Raw genomic sequence first — 16,415 nt, forward strand, 5'->3', positions numbered from 1 at the left:
ACAGCTCACTAACTGCAACCCAACAAGGCTCTCTGGTAGTAGACTTCACTTTTCTCTGCCTAAAGTATTATTAATTGCTGATGGGAGTCAGCTGTACAAAAAAGGTGGCACCTAAGGCAGGAGAGATGGCAGGACACACCCACACAAGGTCAATTTCAAAGGAGGCTAGGGCCATAACACTAAACATAACCCTATGACATAATGTTTTCCAAAGTGATTCAGGATCAGAAAGTAAACAGTAGGTGGATTTTCATGTCACACGTAAAACACATTTATAGATTCATTCCAACCCTCTCTCATCCCTCCGAACACGTAACATACCGACAGTTTATCACAGTTGTCAGTATATTACACGTTGGGATGAGAACGTGTCGCTGAAACAGGTAATCAGAGTGACACAGCCACAAACACACAGACAGGTTAGAGAAGGGAGGTATTCTTCAGTCGCACCGAATGTAATGCCAACCCAAAATCTGGAAACGAATACTAGGGCGTCTCCCAGAGGTGACACGCGTCGTGCCCAAAGAAGCTAGTCCAATCACTATGCCTCAGTACCCTGAGGCATAGGAAGGAAGGAAGCATTCTGGCTCAACCCCACCACCTACAGGCAATTGGCCCCTGAAGAACACCTGGCAGTAGGCGATGACCTAAATGGACACATTGGCCAGGAGAGAGACGGATATGTGCGATTTCATGGCGGCCAAGGATTCTGGACCCGAAACAACGACGGATGCCGTGTTCTGGACTGCGCAGAGGCACACGATCTTGCCATAGCCAACACTTTCTTCAGAAAGAGGCCAGCACATCCTATCAACCAACATCGGTTCTTAGCATCAGCTACACGTGGATGGACCTACTACTCAACCTTGGCCAGCAACGACGATCACCAATCACTTCAGTAGAGAAGATAAAATGGTGGCGCCTTCACATGTGCAAAAGCCAGCTACTGGACTTGGGCACTTCGGAGTGGATCGCAATGGACCACTAGACACCATCTGAGATAACATCGCCAGTAGGGATGGGTATCGTTTAGGTTTTATCCGATACCGGTGCCAAACCGGTACTTTTGAAACGGTGCCGGTGCTTAAAGAATGAAGAACACAAATTTTGTCCAAAAACCTCTCATGTTCAGCTGTTTTTTGTAAAAAGATAACAATGTTAGCCTTTTCTGCAGTTATGGGGCATATATGGCATCACTCTTGGCTGGAAGCAGTGCTTAAACAATGGAAAAAACACAAACTTTATCCAAAACCTCTCATGTTCAGCTGTTTCCCACTTTTTCTTTGGTCATTTTAGCCTTTTTGTCCAGGGTGAAGGGAGTATCTGCCATCAAACAAGAAGACAGCCGCATGTAGCTATGATGATGTTTGCTAGTTCAACTTACATGCATCAATGTAATAACGTGGTTAGCCTACTCAACGTAAATTACACACGAACAACATTAAGCTACTCACGCAGAGAAGAACGGCTGCTGCTGAGTTTGCATCTTTTGCTGTGAAGTACAGCCAGACTTTTGACCGCTTCGCCTTGGGCATTTTTAATCTGTAGCTCTGCTCTAAAAGAATGTACGTACCTGGGCCCGCCTACTATCCTCGGAAACGTAAAATGATTGGTTAGAATCTAAAGTGTATCACAGCTCAGGAAAAAAAAGCACCGAAATAAAGCACCGAAATGTGCGCTGCTTTTCGGGCTGGTTACTACTGTTTATGTCAGAACTGGTGCCATCATGGCACCGGATACCAGTACCTATCCCTAATCGCCAGTCAGATACACGACACGGCAGGCAGCACCCTTGGGAAGATGAAGCCAGCGAGGCACTTCATCAACGAGCAAATGTGGTGGTGAAACCACAGCGTACAGCAAACATTCACAGAAATGAAGACAGCATTCAAGATGTGGCTTCAGTTTCACAACGATGTTGACTATCAACACTACAGGGCACTTTGAGCAAAGAAGGCAGTAGGAGCAGAAAAGGCATCACACTATGACCAACTCTACAAAGAACTGGACATGCCCAGGGGGGCAAACAAAGTCTAACGCCTTGCCAAAAACCGCCATCGAGCAACACAGGACACCAGCCAGGTCAAACATATCAAGGATGCCAATCATCAGATCCTCCACGATTCGCCCACCATCCTCAAACATTGGACCAAGTACTTTTCGGATATCTGCAATGTGGAGTTCCCCCATCAGCCAATCCACAGCACAGACTCCGTCCCAGGACCCCCAGTTACCATCAAGGAAGTAAAAGCCGCTGCCAAGAAAATGAAGAATGGCAAAGCAACTGGACCAGACGACATCCCAGCCGAAGTTTGGAAGATACTCGGCTGCCAGGGCATCTCAGTCCTCACCGACCTGTTCAACAACATCGTCAGAGATGGGGCTGTCCCTGCAGCCTGGTCAACCAGCACCACAGTGCCCATCTGGAAAGGCAAAGGCGACATGGCCAATTGTTGCAAATACCGCCCGATCCGACTCCTGTGCCACACCATGAAGGTATTCAAGCAGATCATTGCTGCCAGGCTGCGAGAAATTGTCCCAATAACGCCCAACCAGTGTGGCTTCGTCAAAGGATGCGGCACAATAGATGCCATCCATGCCGCCCGCCTGCTGTTGGAGAAGCACCGAGAGAAGACCAAGACCATCCATATGGCCTTCCTTGACCTGGAAAAGGCTTTCAACCGAGTCCCTCATGACCTGATCTGGCACTCTCTCCCATCACACGGGGTCCCCAAGGCCTACGTCGACTGGATCAAGCCCTTGTACAGAAACGTGGCCAGCACAGTCAGAAGCCCGTTGGGAACATCACCACCTTTCAACATTACCGTGGGTGTGCACCAAGACTCCACACTGTCCCCGCTTCTCTTCATCCTCTGCATGGACACCATGACCGCTTACCTCCAAGAAGCCCACCCTTGGACATTCCTCTATGCCAGTGGTTCTTAACCTGGGTTCGATCGAACCCTAGGGGTTCGGTGAGTCGGTCTCAGGGGTTCGGCAGAGCCTCCACTGCGGAGGTCGCAGAGGTCCAGCCACGCCCGAATTATCTTGTAAATTTGTGATGACACGCCCCCTTCTGGCCATCACTGGCTGCAGACGATCATGCTACACTGCTTGGCCAATCAGGCCTGCGGGGAATGTAGCGCGCGCAGTAGTCAACATGTGAATGTCGTGGTAGTACTTCGCGTGATTTTTTTTTTTAACATTTTAATCCATACTAACTATGTCGGGCAAAAAAAGAAAGTGGTTGGACGAATATGTACAGTATGGATTTACATGTATCACGGAACGTGATGGGAGTGAGCGTCCTATCTGCATGATTTGCAACGCCAAGTTGAGCAACTCTAGTCTCGCACCGGCAAAACTAAAGGAACACTTCTTGAAGCTGCATGGAGACGGGGAATACAAGAACACAACACTTGCTGAATTCAAGGTGAAGAGAGCCAGATTCGATGAAAGGCCCACTCTGCCTGCTCTTGGATTTGTACCCGTTAACAAACCGATCCTCACAGCATCGTACGAAGTTGCTTACCTGATCGCAAAGCAGGGCAAGCCACACACCATTGGTGAAACACTCGTGAAACCAGCCGCGTTAAAGATGGCAAATCTGATACTCGGAACAGCGGCCGAAGGTAAATTATCACAAATTCCTCTTTCAAATGACACCGTCAGCGACAGAATAGAAGACATGAGTAAAGACATCTTGGCTCAAGTAGTCACCGATCTGATTTCAAGCCCGGCAAAATTCAGCCTTCAGCTCGATGAGAGCACAGACGTTGCTAATCTAAGCCAGTTTACTGTTTTTGTGCGCTATGTGAAAGATGACATGATAAAAGAAGATTTTTTATTTTGTAAGCCTCTTACAACAACAACTAAGGCAGCCGATGTGAAGAAGCTTGTGGATGACTTCTTCGGAGACAACAATCTTTCATGGGACATGGTTTCTGCAGTTTGTACAGACGGAGCTCCCGTCATGCTGGGAAGAAACTCTGGTTTTGGTGCGCTAGTAAAAGCCGATGCACCACACATCATTGTGACTCATTGTATTTTGCACAGGCATGCATTGGCAACAAAAACCTTGCCTCCAAAAATGGCAGAAGTATTAAAAACCGTGGTGGAATGTGTGAACTATGTGCGAAATAGTGCTCTGAGGCTCCGCATCTTCAGTGAGCTGTGTAAAGAAATGGGCTCTGAATTCGAGGTACTTCTGTACCATTCTAATGTTCGGTGGTTATCCCGGGGACAGGTGCTGAATCGTGTTTTTGCCATGCGTGTGGAATTAGCCCTGTTTTTGCAAGAGCACCAACACTGTCATGCAGATTGCTTCAAAAATCCTGAGTTCATTCTCATTTTAGCGTACATGGCTGATATATTCGCAGCTCTCAATCATCTCAATCAGCAGATGCAGGGTGGTGGAGTCAATATCATAGAAGCGGAAGAACACCTGAAGGCTTTTCAAAAAAAGCTAACGTTATGGAAACGACGAACAGAGAACAACAACTTTGCAAACTTCCCCCTTCTGGACAACTGTGTAAGTAAGGTCGAAGATGTGTCTGGAATCGGAGATGTTTCTGTATCCACGGAACTGAAGCAAACAATTGCAACGCACCTATATGAGCTTGCAAAGTCTCTCGACAGATATTTCCCTACAAGAGAGTCATATCCAGCATGGGTGAGACAGCCGTTCACGTTTGCTGTTGAGACAGCAGATGTCAATGATGAATACCTTGACGAAATCATTGAAATTCAGCAGAGCCAGGTTCAACAGCAACTCTTCAGAACAACAACGCTCTCAACGTTTTGGTGTCGACAAATGGACGAGTATCCAATTATTGCTAAGAAAGCCCTGGATTTTTTTATACCATTTGTTACAACATATCTTTGCGAGCAATCCTTTTCGACGATGCTGGACATAAAAACGAAGAAAAGGAACAGACTTTTCTGTGAAAATGACATGAGACTGGCACTTGCCAAGGTGAAGCCACGCATATCTGAACTGGTCTCTCAAAGGCAACAGCAGAAGTCACACTGATTTGCAGGTATGTAATTTGTTGTAAGTTCATGCATTGTGTTGGTTTTGTTCTTTGAACAAGGTGATGTTCATGTACGGCTCATTTTGTGCACCAGTAAAAAAAACATATCTATGTCTTGAATTTGAAAAAAAAAAAAAAATTCACTAAAGAGGGGTTCGGTGAATGCGCATATGAAACTGGTGGGGTTCGGTACCTCCAACAAGGTTAAGAACCACTGCTCTATGCTGACGATGTCTTCCTCGCAGACTAATCCCAAATGGAGCTGCAATGCCAAATGCAGCAATGGAAGATGTTAGATTTATATTGTTGGATTGTCATTTATGCTAAGAAATATCTACTCATATATGCTTAGAGTTTTATAATCAATGTCATGTTGGTAGAGGTTTGATCCTTAATAGTCTGCAAAGACTTTTGTGTGCATTCCAGAGTGTTCTGGCGTTCACACCCACATCCTAGGAGCATGTGAGAGGTCGTACCTTCTCGTATTGTTTTGTGGTAGGATAAACATATCTACATCTGTTTTAGTCTAAGTGCCTTTTGTTTAGATGAACTGCTGGACTTCCAGACCACCAGGTTTAGGGAAGTCGTTTATGGTTTTACATTCTGCCGTGCGGAGCAGCAGTATAAGGATGAAAGAGCCGCAGGTTGCCGACCCTGCTTTAGGGTCATCAGGACAAAATCTGAATGCACAGGCTCATCAGTCAAAGCTGATAAAAATACCTTAAAATTTTCCACCAAAGGGTTTTAAACCATTTTAAAGAGTTTCATTTAGTTTCTCAACATTTGGAGCATTTAGACAACTTTGTTTAAAGCTTCTGATAAGCAGCTGAATGACAGGATGAGTTCCTTGGTCTCCACCCCTGGGCAGAGCCATCATCTCCTGCAGTCCTGCACACCTGAGGCTGATTCTGGGTTGAGGATTTGAGCTCCACTCAGACTGTCCTTCACTGCCAGTTCGTCAACGAGCTGACGTTGGTATCGGCTCTAAGTTTGATATTTGTCACATTCAGCGTCACCTCAAAGGGGTTGGATCCATTTAGCTTCAGACGCCCCAACACGACAGTCCACTCGGACGCTACAGGGGAGCTGTGGGAGGAACGAAGCACACAAACATAATCTTCATCAGCTTCAAACAAAATCTACACCTTTACGCCCTAAACTGTAATTAAACAATGAATAGTAAAAGTCTGGCTGAAAGGATGATCCCAATACATACACTGCTTAGTATGTCTCTGCACTATAGGTTCTTGGTCATTCGGGTCATGATCATGTAAGGAGAAAAAAAACAGTTGGACCTCTTTAAGGGATAACTTCCACTAGGGCTTAAAATGTGGGACTCCATCATTTGGTGGAGAAACTTATCGGATGAGAGGTGAAACATCTTCAAGAAACTTAAAGAAGTCCAGTCGCTTTTCTTTCCAAGCTCCTTAGAATTGCTTCTTAATTCAGATCAAACTGAGGTTATTGTACTCGGCCCTGAAAATCTTAGAAATATGGTATCTAACCAGATTCTTACTCTGGATGGCATTACCTTGGCCTCCAGTAACGCTGTGAGGAACCTTGGAGTCATTTTTGACCAGGACATGTCCTTCAACGCACATATTAAACAAATATGTAAGACTGCTTTCTTCCATTTGTGCAACATCTCTAAAGTTAGAAATATCCTGTCTCTTAGTGACGCTGAAAAACTAGTTCATGCATTTATTACTTCCAGGCTGCACAACTGTAATTCATTATTATCAGGAAGTCCAAAAAACTCACTGAAAAGCCTTCAGCTGATCCAAAATGCTGCAGCAAGAGTCCTGACAGGGACTAGAAAGAGAGCAGATTTCTCCTGTTTTGGCTTCCTGTTAAATCCAGAATTCAAAATCCTGCTCCTCACATACAAGGTCTTAAATAATCAGGCCCCATCTTATCTTAATGACCTTGTAGTACCATATCACCCTATTAGAGCACTTCGCTCTCGCTCTGCAGGCCTACTTGTTGTTCCTAGAGTATTTAAAAGTAGAATGGGAGGCAAAGCCTTCAGTTTTCAGGCCCCTCTTCTGTGGAACCAGCTTCCAGGTTTCTTCCTGTTAAAAGGGAGTTTTTCCTTCCCACTGTCGCCAAAGTGCTGCTCATAGGGGGTCATATGATTGTTGGATTTTTCTCTGTATCTACTGTACAATATAAAGCGCCTTGAGGCGACTTTTGTTGTGATTTGGCGCTATATAAATAAAATTGAATTGAATTGAATAGAATAGAATTGCTCAGAAATTACTGCTCAGAAAAATTAAAGATTAGAGTAAAGCATCAAGTCAATTAAACTTGGATTATTGATCTTCTCATTTAAGCAGAGAGGGTTGTTAATCAGTTTCAGCCTCTTTGGTGTGAATGAAAGTAACAAGACGTTTTCTAGAAGGGCAACAAAGTGTCACGACGAGCTACGCCGATGTGTTTGCTAAACGTACACACTGCAGGAGACAGAACTCAACTTGAACCAAAAACGAGCCTTTATTTAGGCTGATGGCAGAAGCAAACATGAAAACTAAGGCGACAAAAGGTACAATAACTAAACTGAGAAACTGGCTATGAAAACTGTGATAACTATGGCGTGGCAAAACAGACGACCTGACAACGAGTGAATGGAAACACACTCCTGAACTAGGAAACACTGAGAAAATCTAGTCCCATAGATTAGATCTCTTTATGTAGTCACCCCTGTGTTAAGTGTTCCCTGTTGGTTTGTGTCCCCATGTTTCCTGTTTTATTTTGAAAGGTCTCGTGTTTAGTGTTACTCTCCCCCTTGTTGTCGATATGTTTCATTCTATTCAGCTGTTTTCCTCATGTGTCTCCACTTCCCCTGATCACCTCATGTGTGTATTTAAGTCCTCCGTCTTCCCGTGTTCAGCGTCGGGTTGTCTGTGTATCTCCTCTCATGTTACGTCAGGTTTCAGGACTCCGTGCTGGTCATGTTCATGTTGCTTATTCATGTATACGTTTCATAGTTCTTTCATGTTCCAGCACAGAGTCCTGCTCATAGTCGTCACAGTCACCTTGTAATTTCCTTCCTAGTCTGCTTTAGAATCAGAATCAGAATACTTTATTAATCTCGAGGGGAAATTTAGACTGTGGCTACATTGTGAATGTCAATCCACAACAAGGGGTCAGCGGGGGAGCTGGCCCCAGGGAGGGGTCACTTGCCCCTCCCTTCCTTCCCTCCCCATCTCCAGCTGCCTCCCTCTTCCCGCCCCACCACAACCACCCACACATGCAGGGCCTTGGAGTAGGGGTATGTCACCAGGGTGCAGAGGAGGCTACCCCCCCCCCCCCCCCCCCCCCCGTCCCCTTCTGGCTGCCTCTGCCTCAATTTTATCCCACAACTTAGACATTCACATTACTCACACTCTCATTACACATACATATAGGATCTTGGGGGTGGGCACGATACACGGAATCCAAAGTACCATCAGGGTGTACACCTCACCCCTGGCGTCGTTGCTCACCTCTCAATGTTAAATACACGTAGACATTGAGGGCCAGCAGGAGGGACCATGCGCTTACCTGCTGCTCTCTGGCAGGTAGCTCCATGCCCTCCTGGGTTTTAAATGCACCTTAGAACACACATGCATCAACACTACAATGAGCGGGTGGAGGGAGGTTTGGAGTCTTCTCTCACCCCCGTTCTCTGCGACCTGCTGGAGCGGGGGGGCTAGGAGGAGGAGTTGGCCGTCCGACTGCGGTCTGGAGTGTGGGGCCTTCCTGCTGCTGCGGAGTCGGGGCGGTCTGCCTCCCCCCACCGCAGGGAAAAGGGTAACACCACCTGGGTCTGGGTGCAGTTCCCCCTCCAGGGGCAAGGGTACCTAGACCCGGTTTGTAGAGTACGCTTGGGGAGTGTGATTGTGTGTACAGCGTCTCTTTATGTCTGTCTCCACGTTGGTTGAGTGTGGAGTAAGTGCATATGAGAGCATGAGGGTGGGAATGGATGTTTGTGTCTGTGTGTGCCTGTATGTCTGTGTCTATATGTCAGGTTGGGTATCAGACGCCACCTCTCTGGGGACATCTCAGGCCCTCCAAGGTTTGGAGGCCTATCTCCCCCTACCACCACTTCCCCTGCCGGTGGCGGACTCCCTCAGGTGTCGGTGCGTTGGTGGTTCTTTGTGTCCGGGGGTGGGCGTCCAGGTACACACCGGCTCACTCCTTGGCGGCCGCTTATCGGGGCCTGGAGCCTGGGGCTTGCTCGGGCCACTCCGGAGGTGGGGTGCCCCCGGCCTCTCGGCCTGGGGCTCGGTCACTCAGGCACGGCTGGCTGCCGGCGGAGCTCACGGGCGCGTCACTGCAACTCCCCCTGGCTTCTGCTCCGTGGCTGCTGAGTGAGCCCTCATCTGGGAATCTCCTCAGCTCTTTCTGGGACAGTGGTGCGGCTGCCCCTCTGTTGGTCTTCCTTGGTCTCTTGTGTTCTGGGGGCCTCTGGATGTCTGGAGTTTTGATCTCCTCCATACCTGCTTCATGCCCTGGAGGACGGGGCTGTGGCCCCCCCACACCCTCTAGCAGATCATTACATGGAGAAACCTTTGGAATACAAGCATGCTGATCCACACAGGTATGCACACAGGTGTACACACGGGTGTTCACAGACGCGGACTACAGCTTTCTTGGCTGCTGCCTCAAAGCACATTGTGCGCTGTCTATCTTGCGTGCTGCACAATATCGTTTATTATTTAGTATCTACTGATATCTACTGCTAGCTAGTTTATTGTGATGGTGCTGTTTTTTTTTATTATGTTGCTCTTTGTTGATTGCTTTCTCTTCTGTTTTTTTTCTCCATACAGGTGACCCAGGTGTTTGTTTGTTTTTTGTTTTTTTTTCCTTTCTTCCCCCCCTTCTCACCGTCTCTTCTCCCCTTTGGTTTTCTCTCCCTCTCTTTCTTTCATTCTTTCTCCCTGTCCTATCCCACAGTCATGTCTGTCCCATTTGTAGCAACTGAAAATAAAATAAATTCATAATTATAATAAAGGTCAATCAAATGGACCAATATGGCAAGGCCATGATGATCCACTTGGTAAAATAAATCCACTTGGCATCTTTCTTGGCCTTAAGACAACAATTCTGACGGCTAAAGATCCAAACGGGACACAAACAAAAAAAAAAAAAAATGAGAAAAGAAAAGGAGGAGAAACGAGCAACAGATGCAGGTAAGCAGATGTGTGATTGGATAATGGCAGGTCATCCTGAAACAATCAGAATCAGAATACTTTATTAATCCCTGAGGAAATTATGTGGGTTATGTCGAGATGAAATATTATTTTACATTCATAATCTATGTTACTATTCATGATCCTTATTATTACTGTTGCATCATTTATGATTTATCATTATTGTCATGTCATTGACACATTTATTGAAACTGGTGAGGTTATATTAAATTCTGTATTTCAGGTGTTAGCATAAGCATATAATAATCTTTCATTGCAGGTGCAACTGTAATCATGTTATACACATATTGCATAATTAAAGGGTTGAAGCTACGGGCAGCGCGATGTCTGGCCGATCAATGGAGCAAAGTTCAGCTATTGAAAGGTTGCCTACATGTTTACAGTATAATTTGCTACATATTGCCTGTGTGCATTCAGCAGCCTCCTGCATTGAAGTTTGCCTGGTAACAGATGACGTAGAGGGGGTTCATGTACTGAGGTTAACAACACAGACACATAGCCTGTCTGGGTAAACTGATTGCAAATGTTGTCTAAGTCTGGAAAAGTGTAATAACAGGAAGCATCTGGAGGAACAGAGGAAGTAGCGGTTCCTTTTTAGAATATGTCCTTGCTGGAGTTACTGGTCATCATAAGTATAAATATCACACCCACCTACTGTCAGGCGGGAGATGGAGCCTGATGTTTTGCAGAGCCCATCTTCACCACATATATGTGTTTTAATAAAATCATTTGTGTTGACCCACTATGGACTTTCAGTCATATGTCTCTTCCTCAAAAATTCGAACCGCGACAGTTCTGGTGCCGAAACCGGTTTGAGGAGGGACTAATGGGGTTTGGCTGAGGTGTAGTGGTGTCAAACAGACAGACAGCCAGGAGGTCGACTGAGTGATGGGCCCGAAATAGGAGGTAAGCACCACCTGTTGATTGATGTCCAAAGGTGCTGAATTGGAAATTAAGATAAAATTAAATGTTCACTCAGTAGAGCTTCTGGTTTGTGTCCGTGGTCACTTTGGGGTGTTTATGTTAAGATGTTATGTGTTTAAATGTTGAAGTGATAAGGAACTGTTGAATAACTTGTCTTGGCATCTGGTGTCTTTTGTCATGTTGTTACAGGCCTGAGTATATAAATAAAGTGTGAATCGCCTGTGTAAATTGCTAATATTGGTTATAACTGCGTGTGCTGTGAAAATGATTTAATACAGAAGCTGAGTGTGTGAGGATTGAATAAAAGTGTGTTTGTGGTGTGTAGAAATCGCGGCAGAAGGCCGTGTCGCGAGTTGTTGTAAATAGTGAAGTCAGTTGGGGGGTTGTGTTTGGTTTTATATTTTTAAAAAGCAGAGAAACTGCAGTATTGAGTCCGTGGCGCAGTTTGAGAATTTGTGAAGTGCATGAGAGCTCTGTGTCTGTGAGAGAAAGAAAAGGTGGGGGCTGAGTGCTCAGGCTGTGTGAGTTCCTGCATGACAAAAGAGGAAGGAGAAGTAGGTCCGTTGATTTTCTGTGAAATTATAATGGTTAGAAATCCTAGTGATCAAAGAGGTGATAGTGAACTGAAAATAAATAAATAAAACTAAAACAGTGGTTTAGTATTCAGGTAATGATAAATAAATAAACTTAACGGTGACATTTAAGGTGATCAGGTACTCAGGGATGAATGGAGGATTTGATTGCTGACTGCATGAGAGCTGTTGGGGTGAAAGGAAAATGAGGTTGGAAGAGTGAACTAACAGGTTAATATATGCGTGTAAAAAAAAAAGAGAGAGAGAGAAAGAAAGTGATGAGAGCAAAGAAAATAAAAGTGCGTAAGTGTGAGTGAGAAATTGTCTCCGACTGGGGAAGCAGTGATAGTAGAGGTGACCTTCTTCCCCGGCTGGACACAAAAAGAAAACATGATTTGGAGTGAAGAAGGTTTTTGTGTCAAATTTCATTTTTGGGGTTTGAAGTCAGTAGAGTTCAAAACAAAATAAGTAGAGATGTGTTGCTTCTTCACCACATATATGTGTTTTAATAAAATCATTTGTGTTGACCCACTATGGACTTTCAGTCATATGTCTCTTCCTCAAAAATTCGAACCGCGACAGTTCCAGTTGCTCCAACAAATGGTAAAAATAGTAACAGTAACAGACTAAACTCCAAACAATACATTATGTTACAGATTTTAATATTAATTAGTCAGTGTCAATTGTTGATTTGTCCTGTTCTCATTGTATGACGAATTATGATGGCTGTTTGGTAGCTGTTTGCATACTATGCATACTCTCTCTCCCTCTTCGACAACAGTTTTATGTTAATGTACAATCCTTAATACGTTTTGATAGGTTAGTAGCTTAAACCTATTCGCTGGAACGTTGAAGACAATGTAATTACACAGCAAAGCAAGACACGAGTAGGCAAAGTTCTTCATGTTTCTCGTGCACGGGAGAGAACCGGACAGGCGCCGTTCCTTCGCTTGACCCCAGTCGCTCTCGTCCGCTCCCCCGTAACACTGCTCTTTTATTGAGGTTACATGAATATACATAGGTGCATTAACATATGACGTCTACATACAAACAAAGAGTACCTTGCCTGTGTGTGTGTGTGTGTGTGTGTGTGTGTGTGTGTGTGTGTGTGTGTGTGTGTGTGACCCCATGAACGACTTCCCTAAACCTGCTGGTCTGGAAGTCCAGCAGTTCATCTGAACAAAAGGCACTTAGCCTAAAACAGACATAGATACGTTAATCCATAAAACAATAAGAGAAGGTACGAGCTCTCCCACGCTCCCAGAGTGCTCTGGAATACACACAAAGTTTGCAGACTATTAAGGATCAAACCTCTACCAATCTACAACTAATTATAAAACTCTAAGAATATATAAGTAGATATTTCTAAGCACAAATGATAATCAACAATACAAAACCTGACACGTTTTGTGTGTGCGTGTGGGGAGGTTAGCCTGGGGCACCAAGCAGGCTAGGACCGTCCCTGGGAGGCAGTCCTCAGCAGGTGACACTGAGGTCACTGTTGGTCCCAGTGGACGTGAACGTCATGAAGCCCGGCCGGTTGGAGGAGATCTGGGTCCTGATCCAGGTCTGGTACTGGGATACTCTGGCGTAGACTCCTGGAAGATTCGGCCTGGCACAACCTTCCCCAAAACTGACGACTCCCGCCTGAATCCAGCGACCGCTCTGCTTGATCACCATTGGACCTCCTGAATCCCCCTTTGAGAGCAGAAACATTTACTGTTAGCTGAGGAGAAGAAACTGTAGAAGGTGAAAATGTGCCAAACACAGGTAACAACAATCACCTGACAGGAGTCCTTTCCTCCTGCACTTAACCCGGCACAGATCATGTTGCCAGTGATTGATCCCACTCCATAGTTACAGTTACACTTCCTGTTTCCCACAACAGGAACCTCCACCTCCATCAGGTTTTGTGGAGAAGGAAGGGGCACTGAACGGGGTAAAATAAATATATCAGTTTGTAATAAATAACATGTGACTGATTAACCTTCAAACAAAAGGGCGGCTCCACCAAACTTAAAAACAAAGTGTAGTCATGTGTGCAAACAAAGATGGGGAAACATGTTTGTCCGCTGGGGTTGGAGCTCTCTGCAGAACACAGTCACATGACTTTGATGCCGCTCTGTCATCTTGTCCTGTTTTATGTTATTTGAGTATTTTAGATGAAGCACAACAGCTGCTGTTTTTAAACGTGATACAGAAATAAACTTGACACACAGACAGTAGATGGTCGTCATCATGTAGTAACTGTCTAACACCACCTGGGGGCAGTGTCAGATACACAGAAAGTATACTTTCTTTTAACCAAGGATCATTTTGACCTGACATCATCGTGCAGACAGCATGTTTGCTGCAGGTCCAGCACTTCCAGACTGTTTAATTCACATAATTATTCTTTCTGGTTTTGAACTCTGCACAGATTTAACCTCATGGAAACATCTTATTGCTCTAAATATTTCTGAGATAGCAAACTTGTTCCCTGTATTATTGTCATCATTTCTCTAAAAACGATCTTGTGTCTTTATGACCCACCTCCTTCTCTAGTACTTCCCCAGCCGGTGACCCAGCTGTTAACACCGCTGTAGAAGATGCTGTTTGAAGCTGCCAGGCAGACGGGAGAAATGTAGTTGTTGAAAGTCACCGGTGAGGAGAGCCTCAGCAGGCAGACGTCGTTGTCGTTGGTACCAGAGTTGTATTTTGGATGTTTGATGATCTTTGTTACAGTTCGAGATACTGCATTGGGATTGGATCCCTGTAGACTCTGACGGCCCAGATTCACAGTCAGTCCTCTCAGGTTGGTGCTGAGATCATCAAGGAGCACAAAACAGCATGCAGTTATTACGATGGCTAAAAAGAAATGATATTATTGATTCCTACTCTGTTAAATATTTATCCTGTTACACCCTCACCCCCTGATTACAACCTTTTATAATCTCTTTAAATCTTGTTTAGAGTGCAGCTTCAGCCTCATCACTCACGTTTCAAAGCAGTGAGCAGCAGTCAGCACCCACTGACTGTTAATGAGGGATCCTCCACAGAAGTGGGACCCAGATCTTTGCAGACTGACCTGCCAGGGCCAGCTGCCAGCGCGGGCCACCTGTCCTCCTACAATCCTGGTGTTGAGCTTTGGCTGACCACAAACTGAAGACCGACATTAAAACACAGAGTGAGCATTACTGTAGGAGCTGTAAACTCTCAGCACTACAAACTGCTGAGTGAGGACACAGTGATCCTGGAGTCTACAGTTCACTCACAAACTAATATTCATATGAAACAAAAGATTTATTACACATAAAACTAAATCATTACACAAAGAAGCTTTTTCTTACCACCCAGCTGTGACTCAGACTCTGAAACACAGAAACAAACCATTTTAAAACTAAAAATCTTCATTTATCTGTCTGTGATTAGTTCACTGTCTGTAATTACTGTGTGAAGTTACAGTTAATGTAACCCATTTGAAAAAATGTGAGATAAGAAATTTTGAGGTTCCAAACACTACGTCCTGTGTTGTTGGTCTGTCGTAAAAACTTCTTCTTCAAAATATATATTAAAGTTATGTTTACTGATCATTGTGAATTTTAACTGAACACATCAAATTCGTATTAAAGAAACGATTTCTTTAATGTAAAGGTTATTTTCCTGCAGTGTCACTTTAAAGTGAAGCGCTGTGCTCCTGAGTGTTTTCGCCCTCTGAGTCGTACCTGCTGCAGGTGTGTGCAGAGAGCTCTTACCTTGGGTCAGGAGCATCAGCCCAGCAGCCAAACACATCACTTTGTAGAAAGCCATCGCTGTAAAATACCTGCAGACCTGCTGAGGCTTAAATAACCTTCCTCTCTCTCCCTTTCGGTTTGCAGTAAAACACACCTTTCTCAAACACCTGTCTGACGACACGCCCAACACCTCACTGCAGGTTACCAGACCTGCTTCACATTACAATCATCAAATTAAACAGGAACTTTTTAATCATTTTTCTCAGATTACTCATTAATTTAACACCAGGAAACAAAAGTCTGCCCTGCTGTGTCAAATAAAAGTTATTTAAAGGTTTCACAGTATTGACTGATGTGTACAGGTGTAAGAAGGGGCGAGCTGAGCAGCAGCGTTTGTATTGAAGTGAAATGCATTAACTCGACCAAAAACTACATAAATAAATCCTGTTGCTGACGATCATTGAGATATTTAAAAAGTGGTTTTGTTTTTTTGTTGGAAACATTTAGAGATGTTTGAATCTGTGACAACAGGCGCGAAAGAGTGATGATCTAAACTGGAGGGTTTCACAAACACACTGCCAGTGCAGTGGAAACATACCTGGATTGAAACAACACAGTAGAGCACTATCAGGCATGGATGGGCCTCCCCAGAGCCAGAAGCTCAACATCACTGAAGCAGTGTGGGATCATCCTGACAGAGACCAGAACAAAAAGAAGAAACATCCAAAGAAGAGACCTGAATGTCCTTCAAGATGAAGAAGAAAGTAGAGAAAGCTCAGACTGTGCTGAGAATAAAGGCGCTCACACCAAACGAGCTCGTTAGAGTCGTACAAACTCTGTTTGACCCATCAATAAATCGCTGCACATGGTTCACATTTTACTAGAAAAACAGAAAGAAATGAGGCTCAAAACTTTTGCTCATCACTGTACAGTTTTTAAATATTAACGTCATTATTGCATTTTCATGATGACTTTCCG

The 16,415-nt window shown here is 44.7% G+C and overlaps 1 protein-coding gene across 2 annotated transcripts; it reads right to left on the minus strand.

Annotated features, from left to right (window-relative positions):
- Positions 1-12,797: 12,797 nt before the first annotated feature.
- On the minus strand, positions 12,798-16,139 carry LOC308411698 (serine protease 27-like). 2 transcript variants are annotated; one of them, XM_080905682.1, is made up of 6 exons: positions 16,036-16,139; positions 15,054-15,074; positions 14,703-14,865; positions 14,257-14,525; positions 13,509-13,654; positions 12,798-13,422 (listed from the first exon to the last, which is right to left on the minus strand). In XM_080905682.1, exons 1-6 carry the CDS (start codon positions 16,103-16,105, stop codon positions 13,201-13,203), a joined length of 891 nt encoding a protein of 296 aa, XP_080761808.1. In that variant the 5' UTR covers positions 16,106-16,139; the 3' UTR covers positions 12,798-13,200. The 2 variants fall into 2 exon arrangements, with proteins under 2 accessions (XP_080761808.1, XP_080761809.1); XM_080905683.1 differs by lacking the exon at positions 16,036-16,139 and adding an exon at positions 15,459-15,548.
- Between the last annotated feature and the right edge of the window lie 276 nt (positions 16,140-16,415).

Source organism: Rhamphochromis sp. 'chilingali' (assembly GCF_963969265.1).
Source record: "Rhamphochromis sp. 'chilingali' genome assembly, chromosome: 15".
Taxonomy (NCBI): Eukaryota; Metazoa; Chordata; class Actinopteri; order Cichliformes; family Cichlidae; genus Rhamphochromis; species Rhamphochromis sp. 'chilingali'.